The 16,962-nt window shown below is 35.4% G+C and overlaps 1 protein-coding gene across 1 annotated transcript; it reads right to left on the bottom strand.

Annotated features, from left to right (window-relative positions):
* Positions 1-364: 364 nt before the first annotated feature.
* ganc (glucosidase, alpha; neutral C) lies at positions 365-16,341 on the bottom strand. Its single transcript, XM_042500942.1, is given in 26 exon segments — positions 365-580; positions 1,870-1,976; positions 2,099-2,211; positions 3,162-3,274; positions 3,378-3,456; positions 4,265-4,341; positions 4,458-4,522; positions 5,161-5,229; positions 6,060-6,234; positions 6,757-6,858; positions 6,953-7,049; positions 7,912-8,055; positions 8,323-8,402; positions 9,099-9,225; positions 9,312-9,355; positions 9,358-9,546; positions 10,125-10,269; positions 11,159-11,342; positions 11,430-11,526; positions 12,843-12,909; positions 13,012-13,033; positions 13,122-13,298; positions 14,433-14,560; positions 14,766-14,868; positions 15,903-15,965; positions 16,177-16,341. Coding segments are annotated over 26 exon segments (2,706 nt in total). The 5' UTR covers positions 16,206-16,341; the 3' UTR covers positions 365-470.
* Between the last annotated feature and the right edge of the window lie 621 nt (positions 16,342-16,962).

Raw genomic sequence — 16,962 nt, 5'->3', positions numbered from 1 at the left:
TCTTGAGTTTTTTTCTCAAAAAATTACCACTTTAATCTCAGAGAGTATAATTGCCTGTATTATTAAAGTAAGGTAGTATTATTCTCGTAAATTTACCAGTTTAATTTCAGAGGATATATTTGAGGGTTTTTTTTCTCTTCAATTTACAAATTTAAACTCAATATTGAAGATTTTTCTCTTTCTTGTAATATAATTAACCACTTAAATCTCTGAGAACTTTTCTTTTTTTCTTTAAAATTCTCCATTTAATTTGATCGACTATTACAGTTTTTACTTGTGAATTGTGACAGAAATTCTGAGTTCTTGCTCCAAATATTTCCCCCTCCCCCAGCTGTGTATTTATTTAGTATTTATTTTAATTTTAATTTTTTATATTTTTATTTATTTAACGCTTTTTTATTGCTAAAAAAAATATTCTCACAGCTTCACACGAAAAAGAAACCCAGAGAAAAATCAGCGTCACACGACAGTTAACCTGTAAACTTTATGTCCCAGTCTGTCGCCACTCTGAGCTTCAGGCCGCCGACCGTCAGCGAGCTGCAGGTCTCCGAGTACTCAAACGCAGCGGAGGTGTCCTCACCTGCTGAGACATAAAAACGTGTGCTAGGGTTTGTCTTGACTTTCACTTTGTCTTTGACTCTTTTTTTAACTAATAAAAGCAAAAAAAAACTAAATTTCCAGGATTTATGTGATATTCTCTCAAGTTTTTGTTCATAAAACTTAACTATTCTTTAGTTTTATTTTGAAATAAGATCTCATTGTGTTTCGTGCTTCTTTTACTTCCTGAGTTTGATCACTTTGTGTGTTTCACCTGTTTGACTCACCTGTGTGGAGTCAGTAATCAGCTCTTACGTTTTTAAAGCCCAAAGTTTTCCTTCAGTTGCCAGATTAAAGTGTTGATGCTCTGCAGCCTTTTTCTCCTGTTTGATTCCCCAAATTTTACACTTTGTTTCTTGTGTGATTTTTCTGAACAGATTTTTCTGCCTTCGCTGACATGTTTGCCTACACATGTATGACCTCCGATCACCGAGGGTAAAAATCTGGATTTTATAAACTGTTCTTGGTTATTTCTGTAGCAGAGTCCCAGTTTTGTTATAAATTGTTACAGATTTAAAAAAGTCATTTTGCTTTTTTTGATTTTGATTTACCACCAGACTTTGAGGCTGGCTGTGGGAATCCTGAACTCGTCCTTTGACTCCAAAAGATGTAGCAGGATTTAAGGACAAATTTAAAAATAAATGACTTATAAATCTACCATGTACCTTGCACCTCACTGATATTATGATTTTCTTTGTCCTTTAATTTTCAATACTTTTTTTTTTTGCTTCACTGTATTTGTCAATATATTGTGCATACATTATGCCCAAACACACAATAAGCATTTGATCACTTTTTTTCAAATTTAAAAGAGAAAATTATTCCGACATATGACCTCACAAGTTCAAACAAAATAAATAATGAATGACAATAATAAAAAAAATATTTCAAAACTGCTTAAAATTGACTAAAAATCTACCTTGCTATTGAATTAAGTGAATAAAACACAATTATAAAATATGATACAAATAAATATAATATTAAAATAAATGTATGCATAAAAAATTATATTTATTTTGATTTTATTTATAATTAAGAAAAAAATACAATGAAGGGGTGTTTGCAAAAAGTGTCAGTAACAGATGGACTAAACAATGGGGCATTATCAGAGGTTATTATTATCACAAACCTCAGTCTCACCTGGTTAAACACCCAAAAATGCTAATGTGGCTTTGCTTGTTCTGGGATTTGAGTTGGTGCATTTGAGATGTCATTTCCACTCTCAAACTGTGAATATATATGATATATAAAAGTTAATGCAGATCTCCTCACCTGACACGTGCACGAGCACCGTGGACGGTTTGCTCTTCAGCCCGAGGACGGTGACCGACTGCACGACAGTTTCACAGTCAAACGCTGCTCCTTCACTGGCAGCAGGACTGTGAGACGACAGACGTCAAAGGTTTTCACTTCAGGCCTTAGACTTCATGTCAGTCACTCAGAATTTTTTTTATTTTCGCACCTTTCAGGTCTAAAAATGGAGGTGTGAGCTGTGACTCACCGGCAGAGCAGACGGCCTGACAGCATGCTGAACCTGCGCAGACAGAAGGACTTTCTGTCCCGGTAGCTGAAGGAGTGGCCGTCGTCCAGGTACAACTCTCCATCAGCGATGCCCTGCAGAGACGAGCCGCTGCACTCAGGATTTCACTAATTAAATCAAGCAAATGTCACATTTCTAAATTTGAAATCGTTAATTAATCAACAAGGTGTGAATGGACTTTGCCATTAAAAGGGGATTTTATAAAGTATTAAATTTAAAGAAATGAAGCTTTAAAATTACTTGTACAGACACACCTTTGTCTTCCCAAAAGTCTGAAATACAATTCATACAAAAATGAAGCCTAATCTGAACAAAAAAAATACAAAAACGAACAAATCTTTAAAAATAAACACTTTTACTTTATTTTACTTTAAAGTTTTGCCTTCTTTTATGTGTTATTTCTAGAATTTCTCTTTATGTGGATTTAAAAAAAATATTATTTATTTATTAATAATGTAACATATTTATTAATATCTTAAGTATAATAATGCTAATATTTAATGTATTATTACTATAATAATACTAATAATAATAATAATATTATAAATACAATTTTTTTATTATTATTATTATGCCTCACTTGCTAAATTTATAACAATAACTATGTTCACTACATTTCTTACATTAACATGGTTTCATTAGCTTTAATGAATTAATCTTTATTTTGACATGCAAAATAAAATAAAATAAAATTTAGATATAAATTAATTTAAAAAAAGGCCTCACAGCCAAGTGCTATGAACAAAAAAAAAACAACAAAAAAGACAAAAGAAGGCCTTTACAAAACTTCAATCTCAATAAACAAAATACTCAAGCCACTTAAATTTTAATATCACATATTTGAAAAGGAGCGGGAAGAAGTACACGCTTATTTATTCCTACCCTGATATATACTTTTAACATACTATAAAAACGACTTCCCAAATTTTATTTCCAACCCGCTACAATATGAACCGCTATCCCAAATTCATATACATGAAACCTGTTAAACAAGCAGCAGCTCAGCATCCTCGCTGACGCTCACCTGAGAGTCGAGGGCCACAGTGACGGAGAGCGGCAGCTGCTGGAGTTCAGCCGTACAGGAGCCACTTCCTGTTGACCTGCAGACCACCGAGCCGCCGCGCTGGAAGACAGGAACTGTACAGAAAATCAAAAGTTTCCTCTGTGATGTAATATTCGGCTTTATTTCAGTTTATTACGACGTCTATTATGTCTGTGAAGTGTGACTGAAGACAAACACTGACTGTGTCCAACGTGACGGGAAGACTCAGAGTCCGTCCTCCTCTAAACGCCGTCGCAGAGCGGACATCAAACCAAACCTGAAACCCAAAAAAGTGCGGCTGAATGGCATTAAAAGCTTCCTGGCATATTTTTAGTTTCTGTTACTACAATTATGAAGTGTTTTAATTTAGGTGTTGTAATGTAGTTCTTATCATTTTTTACTAATTCTAATATTTTATGGAACATTATTTATTCTAAAATTGCTTTTAATGTAATTCTGATACATTTTAATGCACTTCATATTGTATCCACAATAGCATTGTACAGGTGCATCCCAAAAAATTATAATATTGTGAAAAAGTTCAAGAATTTCCATCAGTTATTTACGAAAGTGAAATTTTAATATATTCTACTCATTACATGAATCAAAATGTTCAAGTATTTTTCTGTTTTAACTTCGATAATATGGCCCACAGCTAGAAAAATGTAAAAAAATAAAATAAAATTAGAAACAGCCGACCCAAAAATACAGACGAGCTAAAAGTCGCTATCAAAGAAACCTCCATGCCACGTTTATTATTCACAGTAAAGGAGCCAAAAACTTAGGAAATATTCTAATACTTTGAGATGAAAATTAGATTAAAAGATGAAATATTTTGATTTACGTGTAATGAATATACAATACATAAAAGTTCACATTTTTTAATTAAATTACAAAGAAAATTGAACTTCTTCACCATATTCTAATTTTTTTTAGATACATCATTAGGACCCAAAAAATTAGCTTTTTTGTATTTTTAATATGATCACATGCAACAATAAAGTGAATCTTAATAAAACACTCACACTGAGGTGCATCATGAATAAATTAGACCATATTAATGTGTCACCTGCAGGTGGATTTACCTGACCGGATCCAGGGAGAAACACTCTGACTTCCTGAACACCTGCGTCAGTTACAGGACAGGCAAGCAGCGCTCCTCCTGCGTGAAGCCAAAGATGGTCAAACTGAGAGAAACTTAAATTAAATAATAAATAAATCCAGTTATTAATTAATATACTCTGAGTAACGATGCAAAGTAACAAAAGTATTTATCACCAATCATATACTGGCTGTCCACAGTGAAGGTGCTCTCTTCTGCCGGGAACTCCACCCACAGAGGTCTGCACAGGTGAACACGTGAACACGCACACGTGAAAGCAGCAATTTTCACATTTTCTTTCAAAGTCTCTGTCTATTTATAGAGTTAACCCTTTGAAACCTGGACCAACATCATTTTCTCGTGCTGCGTTCAGACACCTTTAACAAGCTATTAAACACTTTCAAACCTTAGTGTTAATAATATTATATTATATTATATTATATTATATTATATTATATTATATTAAGAAAATCACAACAAAAATAGTGAACACAAAAACTGTGTAATGGGGAGGGATATATATATAAAAAACTATCCGAAAATGTCCTCAAATATATTTATAATTACTAGAATTTTATATTTTAAAAAAAGTATACAATAAGAAACTGCACTTTTTGGTTCTTTCTTTGTTTCTCTCTTTTTAGGAAATTTTCTTGTAACTTTTTAATAATTTCTTGCTAATTTTTAAGCAATGTTTTAAATTTGTACATTGCTTTCTCCCCTTCAAAAAATCAAAAATCAAACCAATTTTCCCAGATTTCAGAGGTTTAAATTCATGCAGGCCAACATTACATCATCTAAACATGAGAGACATTGACCTCTAGTGTCTGCTGATAAAACTGAGAGGTAAAAAGCTGCAGCAGAGGTAGCAGCACTCACCTGAGCGGAGGCAGGCCGCAGGTGTGAGCCTGATAGAAAAGAGTGTACCAGTAAGGCAGCAAACAGTACCTGCGAGCACAAGAGAAACGGCCGAGAGACTCACACTCAAACTTAATGTTGTCTTTAAAAAAACAAACAACAAAACAAGGCACACGTCACAGATTTCTTAATGCATGTTTAATTTTGCATGCTAACTCTGACATGTAAGTCTTCCGAACCTGAGCAATTTAAAAAATGACCCCCAAATTAGCGAGAAATTTGTGGTAAAAAATTTCAAGAAAATTAACTGAAAATTAGTGAAAAAAACAATTACAACAATACACCACAGAAATGACCTGGAAAAAGGTGCTTCAAAATTAGAATTATTTTGTTAGATAATTTCAAATTTTAATTGTTATTTATAAATATAAATTTTTCTTTTTTCCTAAACATTTGTAATTTCTTTCAATTTGTTAAACATTTCTTACCAAATTGCTCATTGCCTTTTCCTCATGTTTTTGAAAGAAATCACACCAATTTGTAAAAATATATTTTTTTTCTGGCCTTGCTGGGATTTGTTCTCATCTTTTAACCCTTTGAAACCTGAGCAAGTTGGACCGATTTATGTCAAAAACATGGGAAGAAATGAATGAGCAATGCAAGAAGAAATTCCCCAAAAATGTGAAAGAAATTAGTAAAATGTTCAAGAAAATGACCTGAAAATAAGCTAAAAAAGGAAACACACTCTTAAAATAATAATCGATCTTTAAAAATTATTTTAAAGATGCAATTACGATAATTATAAATGTAGTTTTTACCCAGCTTTTCAAATTTGGGGTGGTCTAAATGTTTCAGCTGGTTGAAATCTTTGATCCTCACTGCTAGATGCCACTGAATCTGACACACTGCACCTTTAGTACCTCTGTTGGATCGCAGACCGGATTGCAGCGGTGACTTCTTCTCCAAACAGCCACGGCTCGCGGCGCTTTGTCACGTTTGCAGAGTGACCTCTGAAAAACGGCTGCAGGGCGGCTGCCTGGTACCAGCGCACCAGCAGCTCCGGCTCCGGGTCCTGAATGAACCCACCGACATCGGCTGAAACGCAGAAAGAAAAATCAGAGGCTTTAACCCTCGTCATTAGTTTTCTTGTGTTGCGTTCAGACAATTTTCACAAGCATTTAAACCTCTGAAAGCTGGGAAAAATGGTTTGATTTCCTTTGACAACACGGGAAAAAAATTAATGAGCAACTTGGCAAGAAATGTTCTGTAATTTGAGAAAAAAAATCTGTAAAAAAAAAAAAGAAAAAGAAATTACCTGAAAATTAGCTAGGGGTTAAGATATTACAAAACTTCAGGAAAATGTCCAGGAATTTATACCTCTTATATTTTGAAAAAAATTACAGAAAAAAAAAAACATATTAGCACATTATTGCATTGTTTTCTTGTTTTTGATTTTTTTTTTTTTTCCCCCCCTTTTTTCAATTAATTATTTTTCTATTTTTCTCAGGTAATTTTCTTTTTTATCTTATTTTATTTATTTATTTATTACTAAATTCTAGCTAAATTTTGGGGCATTTTTTTGGTTAGTTGCTCATCAAATCAGTCCAGTTTCCTCACCTCCACAAAATCCGATGCCTGTGATGCTGAGAGACAGAAGCATCGGAATCGAGATCTTCAGATATTCCCAGGTGGCTACGTTGTCACCGGTCCATATCGCTCCTGCATCCAAAACAAAATCAATCCAAACAAACCGTGCAGTTAAAGATAAAACTACGAACATATCGCAGGTTTATTTTTCATTTCAAACACGTACCAAATCTCTGTGAGCCGGCGAAGAAGGAGCGCGAAAGGACGAACGGTCTCTCTGAACCACCTGAGCGAGTTATCAGCCCGTCCACTGTGGCCATGTGCTGCGAGACGACAGCAGTAACCGAAAATCTGTAATTCACTTCATACACTCCACTGACAACCATCATTTAGTTAACCCTTTGAAACCTGCAGCAACATCAATCTTTGTGCCAATTTCAGACGCTTTCACATGTGTTTAAACCTTTAAACCCCTGACCAATAATGTGATTTGGTATGAAATTTTCCACAAATGGCAAGAAATTTGATGATTTAGAAAAGTATTTTTAAAAAGACTAGAGAAAATGTTTAGGAAAAAAGAAAAAATCAAACTATATTTATCATTATCATAGTTGCATATTTTAAATTATTTAAATTAGGAAAAAGTAAAAAAATTACCTAAAAATAAGTAAAAAAGAAAACAAAAACAGCAACAAACAAACACGGAAATTACCTGGAAAAAATGCTTAAAATTGAAATAATAAGTTAACATAACTTAATATATGTAAAAGCTGTAATTATAAATGTAGTTTTTTCTTAGCTTTCTATTTCTTCCCCATCTTTTTAAAAATTAAAAATCTCCTAATTTCTTGCAGTTTGTGAAACACAAGTTGCTCATTGCCTTGTTTTTGAGAGAAATCACACTAATTTATTTTTCTTTCTCACATTATTTTCATTTTTTTTTTTCTTCTAATTTTCGGGTTATTGTTTTTTTACTTTTACTTTTTTTCTTGCCATTATTTCTACAATTTCATCTTTCAGCTCTTTTCCTTCTTCCCATCTTTTTAAAAGAAAATAAGCAGATTTTTCTCAGCTTTTAAAAAGTCAAGTTGCCAAATTTGAAGTTCTAGACAAAAGGTGAAATGATGACACAAATGCTGCATCTTTAAAAGAATAACTAAAATGAAGTGAAATGAGCCTTCTCACCTGGTAGAAGCCGTACAGGTTGTGTAATTCCCGGTGTTCCCAGCCCCCATAATGCACTGCGTCTTTTGGCATGGTCTGCTCCGGCCCGTCGAACACAGACGGTTCATTCATATCATTCCACACAAATAATGACGGTGTGGATCCCTGAGTCACACAAAAACACATGACCGTAAAACGGCTCAGTGAGAGGGAATATGACATAAAAACGTCATTATAAAAGATTTATGTTGGAATTTTTAGTCTTTCTCTGGGGTGTAATAACATTTGTGGAAGGTGCTTGAAAACATTTGAGATGTCTTTCTTTCTCAGCCACAAAATAACACATTTTTCCAAAATTATTATCGATTCTTGTGTATAAATTGAGTTTTATGTGTACAGCAGCTCTGATTGTGGATTTTCTTTTACTGTCACCTTGTATTTATCCAGGCTGAAATCTCTGGAGTACCACGCCCGAGTGTCTGGACTGCTGAAATCGATGTACGAGGACTCACCTGACAGAGAGGTTAAAGGGACAGTTCACTCCAAAATAAAAAATATACATTTTTTTCTCTCACCTGTAGTGATATTTATCAGTCTAGATAGTTTTGGTGTGAGTTGCTGAGTGTTATTATATATCGTCCGTAGAGACGTCTGCTTTCTCTCCAGTGTAATGGAACTAGATGGCACTTGTGATGTCAAATAAATAAATAAGTAAATAAGTAAATAAGTAAATGCATATATAAATAAATAATATAATAATAATAAAATAATAAAATTTATATAATAAATAAATAAATAAATCTCAACAGGAATGTCTCTTTCCAGAAATCATGACCTGGTTACTCAAAATAATCCACAGACCTTGCTGCCAGAAGTTTCATGCAGGGCTCTTTTCTTTCCACTGAACTACGACACAGAAACCTTTTCACCGTGCAGAAAGAGGCGTGCACGAGAGAGACTCGAGCTTGTGACCGTGCGAGAGTAAACATTGATGGCATCCTGAAACACTAGCTAACTCTCTGCTGCTGAGTGAGAAACAGACGCACGCTAAAATATATTAAAATATACACGATACAACTAATAACTAACTGCTATAATGGTCATAAATCAGGTTTATTATTATGTCAAAAGAGGCTTTTTAAAGAAGGTGGTGCAAATTTCTTTGTGTTATTCTCAAATAAAACTATTTATGGTGAGAGGAACATTACCGGGCCAGCACGTGCCCTGATAGATCCGTCCCTCTCTGTCTTTGACAAAATGTCCTCCGTCTCTGGCCTCGCGGTACATCGACCAATCAGGGTCGACCTTGATGTGGGGGTCACTTATAACAACCAACTGCAACATAAGAAAAACATAAAATAAGAACAAAAATATGCACAATAAATAATCTAAATGTGTGAAATTTGACACCAAAAACTGACCTTCCTCTTCTTCCTCTCCAGGTGGCGCTGCAGGGCGGCTGGTTCGGAAATGAAACGGAGTCCCAGGTGAAGTAACGCTTTCCGTCCGTGTGCTCGATGTCCAGCCAGATGACGTCATACGGGATGTCGTGGCGATCGAATCCAGAATCTACAGCCTTCACATCGGCTTCATCGCTGTAGTTCCAGCGGCACTGGTGGTACCCGAGAGCGAAGAGAGGGGGGAGCGCTTGATATCCTGACGGAGGAGGTGAGGACAGCTGAGAGTAAAACTGATGGATAAAGTACGAGTACTGGTTTCACTGCACATGGAAATGACAAAACAAAACCTTCATAATAATCCTTCTCAAAATGTTAAATTTACTTTTTTTCAGGTCATGCTTGATTTGATGTAAAAAATTAAATTAAATATAACAAAATAAATAAAGTGAATTCAGGTCATGCTTGATTTGATTTAATTTACTGTATTTCAAGCATGCAAAAAATAAAATAAAATTTAAAAAAGTGAATTCAGGTCATGCATGAAACATCCTGAATTCTAGATACATCCTAAAATCCGAGAAACATCCTAAACCCTAGAACTGTCCTAAAATCTGAGAAACATCCTAAAATCCTAGAAATGCCCTTAAATCTAAAACATTGTCCTAAAATCTTAGTAACTTCCTTAATAATAAAGAGCTGCTTAATTAACTCTATATTTCACATATAAAACTAACAAAACCTGCTTTGTTTTTAACTGCATATAAACACAGTAAACTACATTCAGGGCTGCACACACACACACACACACACACACACACACACACACACACACACCTGTGAGCTGAGCGTACTGGCTGAACAGCTGCTGTGGACTGGGCCCGAGCAGAACCTCGCAGTCAATCAGTCCGCTCTCTGACAGCCAGCGGACGTCAGTCTGTAGCTCCGCCCGCCTCCTCTTCACTGGGGGCGTGTCACCATCCTGAGTGATGCAGGGAGGTTTTATGTCCGTGTGAATGAGAGATTTGCACGTTGCATCCTGACACTGGACGCCCATCACTCAGAGAATTGATTTTCAGATTGATCTCGCTGTTTTTCTATGAATCACTCTGTGGCTCAGCGCCTAAATGTATCACTGACATGCTTGTGGCATATGAACCTTTTAGGGCCCTCCAAACATCTGGGGCCCTCCGAACATCTGGGCCCGACCTACTGACCGTCCCAAAAGTCAGAGTTAAACATGTTGAAGCAGCATTTTGTTATCATGCAGCACAAACCTGGAATAACAGACAAGCCCCGACTCTGACCTAATGACTAATGACTGCAAACTTATTTTTAAACTTGATTTTAAATCTAATTTAAAATAATGGTATTAAATATTAAATATTAAATAATCTCACTGAAATATTTTTTTTTGTCTTTGCACCTCTTTTTTTGCTATTTTCAAAGGTGATTTTTATTTTTATTTTTTAACATTTTAATATTTAGTTATTTTCTCTTTACTCTTTTATTATAATATTGCTCTGTAAAGCACTTTGGACTGTTTTATGAAATGTGCAATAAAGCTGCTTTGCCTATTTTTTTAGAATCATCCTGATTTTGATGAATTTTAAATAAACCTTTTTGTCTGTTTGCAACCAGGAGGATCTGCAAAGGCAACACCAAAAGTCTGCAGGACTGGACTTCTTAAGCCTGTGGTAATAAGAGGTAAGACAGGGATTTCAACTTCCCCACCAAAATCTTTTAACCCACAATTCGAATTCTACTCTAATTTTCAGGGAATAATTAGCAGCTTCTAAAGAAAAAAAATAATCTTAGACGAACACACAGGTGGATTCTGTATGAGAGAGAAACACTGGAACGAGGGTTACCTGACAGTCAGATGGGCTGTAATGAATGTTCACAAAAGTTTCAGATGCATTCAACCAAAATAGACCCAAAGTCCTGTCGGGCTTGTGGGCCACCAGCAGCGGCACAGAGCCGTACAGGCCGAGGCGGCTGTACAAGTCATAGGCAAAGACGTCCAGGTTATACAGCCGATAAGGCTCACCATCTCTGTGAAGTGAATAAAAGACATGATGAGTATCTGATTATGAAAAGTATCATAATTTTATTGCATTTGGTCACATTATATGTGTGTACCTGGTGTCTCTGAGCTGCAGGCCGGCAGCGTGCGCCGGTAAACCGTACACATGACTGAACCCGTGGAGACAGAGGTCTGACCCAACGCTGCTGGGACCTGGAGGTGAAGAACAAGAGGTATTTATATGTTTTATTCATGCTTTTGCATTTTTATTCATGCATCATAGCATCATATCGATGTCTTGTGTATTACTTTTGATTTTCCTTAAAAACAAGGTGTAGACTCTTAGAGAAGTAATCTGTCTCAGTCGTTATCTATGACCCACTCTCAGTGTATTTTTCTGCAGAGACTCTGCTCTCTGCATGGATTTTTAAAACCGTTCTTCTTATTTTGCTATGTACGGGACTTGAATTTGCATTTCCGAGCACAGAGAAGGCATGCCTCACCCTATTTTCCCTTTGATTGGCTGGTATTAATTATATTCAATGGTTAGGTTTGTTTAGTTTAGGCAGGAGGACTGAGATTGGTTTGGATTAGGACAACCATGTCAGGGTAAACCAATCGGATACAGAGTGAGGGAGAGTAGGGCGGGTCATGCCTTTGCTATCCCGCAAATGCCAATTTGTGTTCCTGACGTTCCCTGACACGTCCTGTGAGTGAGGTCAGGACTTTATAAAAAGGTAGTGACCAGGTGTGTCTGACTGTAAGCAGCACACACGTCACAACGCTAGAGTTAATCTGGGGTCGGTGTTTACTCTCACTTTTGTTGGTGATACTGTTTCCAAAAACAAAAAAAAACGACATTCCTGCAAAGTGGACCTTTAAGGAAGGGTAGTGAATGACTGCAGTCTTTTTTTTACGCATTCCTCTATAAATGTGTTAAAAAAAGATGTCATGAAAATATAAATTATATTTTTTAAAATAAGAATCAAATTATATTTAGAAAAAAAACAAACAATTTTCCTGAATAATTTGTACAGTAATTTTAAATGTTAACGATAATAAGAATCATAATAATAATAAAAACTAAAAGTAATATGGTGAGAATAATAATACTAATAAATGATAAAATTACTATAAATATCAACAATGTTGATAATACTATTTATAATATATAACATAATATATATATTATGTAATAATAATACTACTTTTTTGCAATACACTATATTTTTAATAATAATCGAGTTCTATTTAGGAAAAAAAAACTGTTTGCCATAATAATTTGTCAAACAATTTTAAATGTTCATAATAAGAAAGATAATGATAATAATAGAAAATAAATAATAATAGAAAAAGTGCTCAAAAAATACGCATACATGTAAATAATAACTGTTTATTGAAAGTATTTTTTATGTTTTATAGGAGAAACACAAACAATATTCCTGTTCCGTCCAGTGCACTGAGAAAAAAAAACAGATCAGAGTCAGAGACAAATATCAGTACAAATCAGTAAAATGACAGAAACAAACCGTTAGCTTTGACATCCACAAAATCCCTGAAAGTTTCCCTCCACAACGAACTCGTGTCCTCTTGAAGCTGTCAGAGGAACAAAGTGACAAAGAAAGAAAATGCATTTACAGACCGGATTAGGATTCAAGTGGGATTCATTCTACATTAAACAGCGTTGTATTCTCTCACCTCGCTATCTCGAGATGAGGCCCTGAAGGAAAAGAGACAAAGAAAATCTAAATTAATTCACTTTTTCACGTGTTGATTTCGAGTACACCAGCCCTCCCCGAGCTCCTCACCCTGGCGGATCCTGCAGCGTCTCAAACCACAGTTTTCCCTTCGAGTTGAATGTAACCATCACTTTGTCTTCACACAGGATCTCCAGTCGGAAAGGGAACTGCCACACACGGACCTGGTGACGTCCTGAAGACCAAGACAGGGTGACAGAGTCCTTCGACTGTCGCTCCACTCTCAGCCTGCACCATGAGGAGGAAACAGGTCAACCACTGTCCACACACCACATTTAAAAACTGTACCATTACTCTGTTAACTCTGAAGTTGAGCCTGACCGATATGGGATTTTTTAAGACTGATACTGGCTTTATAGTGGAAAAATTACTAACGCTGGGCGATATGGAATAAGGTCTTATCATGATATTTTTTTTCATGTCAGTCGATATCCATATCTATATATCATGATATTCATCAAAACACTATTTCTATTAAGCTTAAAGGTTCCCTTCATATTTATTATATTATATTTATTTATCATAAGATAAATTTTGATAAATTTTGGTTTTAATATTTATTTTCTGTCAGACATTGAATAAATATGACAAATATACTGTAGAACAGGCATCACCAACTGGAGGACCTATTCTACTAAAATTCAGAGAGGTTCAGGTCTTTTTTGTAATTAGTTTTTTGCCCTCATAGTTCACTGACACAGTGTCATGTGACCATGGTGTGTTGGAGTGTAATAAACACATGATTTATTATTATTTATTAAACTTTCCAGCATTAATAAAAATGAAAAGCTCCATCTTAAACAAACTTCAGGTAAATTGAAGCACATTGTGCTGATAATAGGCCAACCTCTCCTGACTGCAGGACTCTGACTTCAGCTTCTGTCAAACTTCTGTGCTATTAATCATTTTACTCAGGAATTAAAAACTTTTGAGTCGGCCTACTTCTCCTATAGCTGCCAACAGCCTGCCAACATCCCCAGTTAGAGAAAGGCTGAAAATAAGCTCATGTGCTTGTGGCCCCGGGCCCCCAAAACATTACATCTACCCCTGGTAATAATAATGAGAGCTCAGCGTGAGCGGCGATGCGTCCTGGTGTTTCTAAATAATTCATCCAAAGTCCGATTAAAGCTGAAACTAACACAAAGTCGTCTGTACAAGTCTAAAGAAGTCACTTTCCACCTCTGCAAATGTGTCTGTTTCAGCGCTCAGCTGTTCCAGAAGCAATGCATATTCACCCCCTGAAGAACTGCCGTTGTGTTAGCCGGTTATTAAGTGTTTCTCTTGAAGCAACTGATTTCTTTAACGACACAGCTTGTGTGACTGGATATCATAATGATGGAATGATGCTGATGCAGCTCTTACTGTTCACACTGCGGCTCCTCCGTTATTACATCTGGAACTCTATAACGCGGTTTAATGGGCTGCAGCTCATCTATGAGAATCCTCACAGTGTCGTTTTTAAAAGGTGACACAGAAAGAAGCAGTTTGGTCTGAAAAAAAGAGCAAAGTAAGAGTTTTTGAATGAAAAGGAGTGGTTCAAAGTGTGATTTTTCTGCAAATTTAGCCCAAATTCGTCCTGCAAATTTGCACTAACACAGCAGAAGTCCCAGTAACTTTTTGCTCTTTTTTTTTTTTTTCAATATTGCAGTGATGAAATGGTGTCAGATGTGGAGACCATCCTTTGGTTTTATTTACCTGTGTGCTGGTTTCCAACAGTTCAAAACGTGCCCCCTTCTCTGTGAGCACCATGGTGTCCAAAAGGGCTCGATGCTGCAGGTTTGGGCCCTGAATCTGTCGCCTTGAAACAGAAAATTTAATTAAAATGATAAAAATACAAAGTGAAAAGAAACAACATGACATAGTCATTGTATTTAGTAGGAGTGGAGAAAAAATGATCCAACAAAATATAGCAATATTTTTGCATGGCAATATTGCATCAATAAAAGGATGTCAAGTATAATTTTTTTAAATTATGTAATTTCTGTTTCTATGTAAATTTCTATTTTTACAGTTTCAAGGTACAATAAATGGTGTCTTTTTTGGTGATTTCAAAAGAAAACATGCTGTACAAACCTGTGGGTTAGACAAGTTTTCTTGAAAATTCACCCAATTTTTTTTCAAGAAACAAAAAATTGCCAAAATGATTACAAAAAATCCCCAGAAGATATTAAAGAAAAAAAAGACAAAAAGTTTTTCTTCTGAAATTACATAAGCAAAATAAAAAAAGCAAGAAATGGCCAATTTTTTTTTAAAGAAAACATGCCTTATGCCACTTGTTTTCTTTAAAAATCAGCAATGAAATAAATGCAAAACACAATCAATCTAAGTTCTATGCCTGCCTCCTAAGCCAAAAATAATAATAATAAACAAAAAGACAAGTACCTCCCCGGTGCTTCAAAAAACATTCGACATTCTCCCCCCCAGCTCATCAACCTGTTTCACTTTAATGCTCGTACACAGGTGTTTACAGGGTCAAGGTTAAATTTATTTATAAAGCACATTTTAAAACAACCAAAGTTGACCAAAGTGCTGTACAAAAGTACTAGACAACATAGTCAATAAAATACATAAAATGCAGTATAAAATACACAAGTAAAAACAAACAATTAATCAAATACAAGCAGTAACGTACATGTAGGTACTGTGTAGGTTGAACTGGTGTGTGTGTATGCATGTGAAATCAGGCAGTGCAACTGAATTTCGCTTTATTCACATGTACAATGACAATAAAGATAATTAATTCTGTTGTATTCTCTTGCACTGACCCCTCATAAAGACACAAAACAAAAACAAAACTGTCCCTTAATATAACGTGTTAAATGTCCATCATACCTGTAAAAAGCAACCTGGTCACTTTTCTTGAACTTTTCTTTCCCTTCATCATCAGGGACAACACTGAGGAACAAACGGAAAGACAACTAAATACAAACACCATATATATACATATATATCATCCTGTAAACATGGATTGCTTTACATAAGGTATCATCACCACACTGTATGACATTGATTGCACTCACTACTTCCCATAGACTCCGCGTGACTGAGGTCTAGTAGCTAGGACTAGTAGCTGTCAGCTGTGCAGGGAGCAGGTCGGTGTTTGTACCTGACAGCGGGCTGGATCTCTTCAGACATGTCGAGCAGACACACAGACAGAAAACATCAGCTGTTCGGTCCTCTGAGCTCCTCTGCTCTTTCACTGCATTGTATTTCTATATCTCTATTTTTCTATTTCTGTCTAAAATCCACACGAAACCTCACGCGAGTAACTCCGACGGAAGCAAAACACACACACACACACACACACACGTACACAGGATGTGTCGGCTTATACACTACTTCCGGTGTGAATTTCAAACTAAAACTTCCCCAGCGAAGAACCTTTGCCCTTTCTTATAAATGTATGTTTTTTTGTATTGTTTGCTTTTTAGATGGTACAAAACATATTTTTTGCACATTTTTATACCCTCCAAAAATATTTCAATCCAGGTAACAAATATATTTTTTGACCGATAGGTGTGCTTGGGTAGAATTAAGATTTTATAGACTCCTAAGAATTAAATCATATTTAAAATATAAAACAAATGATGGAGTGATCTTTAAAAAATAACTTAATTTTCAAACACTATTAATAATAATGAAATAGAAAAACTGATATAATTGTAACACTTTGCTCAGGTTTTAAAGAGTTGAAAGACATTTATCAGCTATTTTACTGACTATAATCAATTTTTCTTATTTTGAAAACCGGATGTGGTAACACGTCCCGTTTACGTTGATTTTGCCAAATCTGATGTAAATCGATAAATTGTTTATGTTTCCCCCGCTCGGGTTGGATTTAAGTTTCACGGCCTCTCCTCAGGTAAGACTGTCACGCTGCCGCAAAAGTTTA

Source organism: Plectropomus leopardus, chromosome 14, assembly GCF_008729295.1.
Source record: "Plectropomus leopardus isolate mb chromosome 14, YSFRI_Pleo_2.0, whole genome shotgun sequence".
Classification (NCBI taxonomy): Eukaryota; Metazoa; Chordata; class Actinopteri; order Perciformes; family Serranidae; genus Plectropomus; species Plectropomus leopardus.
This window is presented reverse-complemented; position numbering and strand designations above follow the sequence as displayed.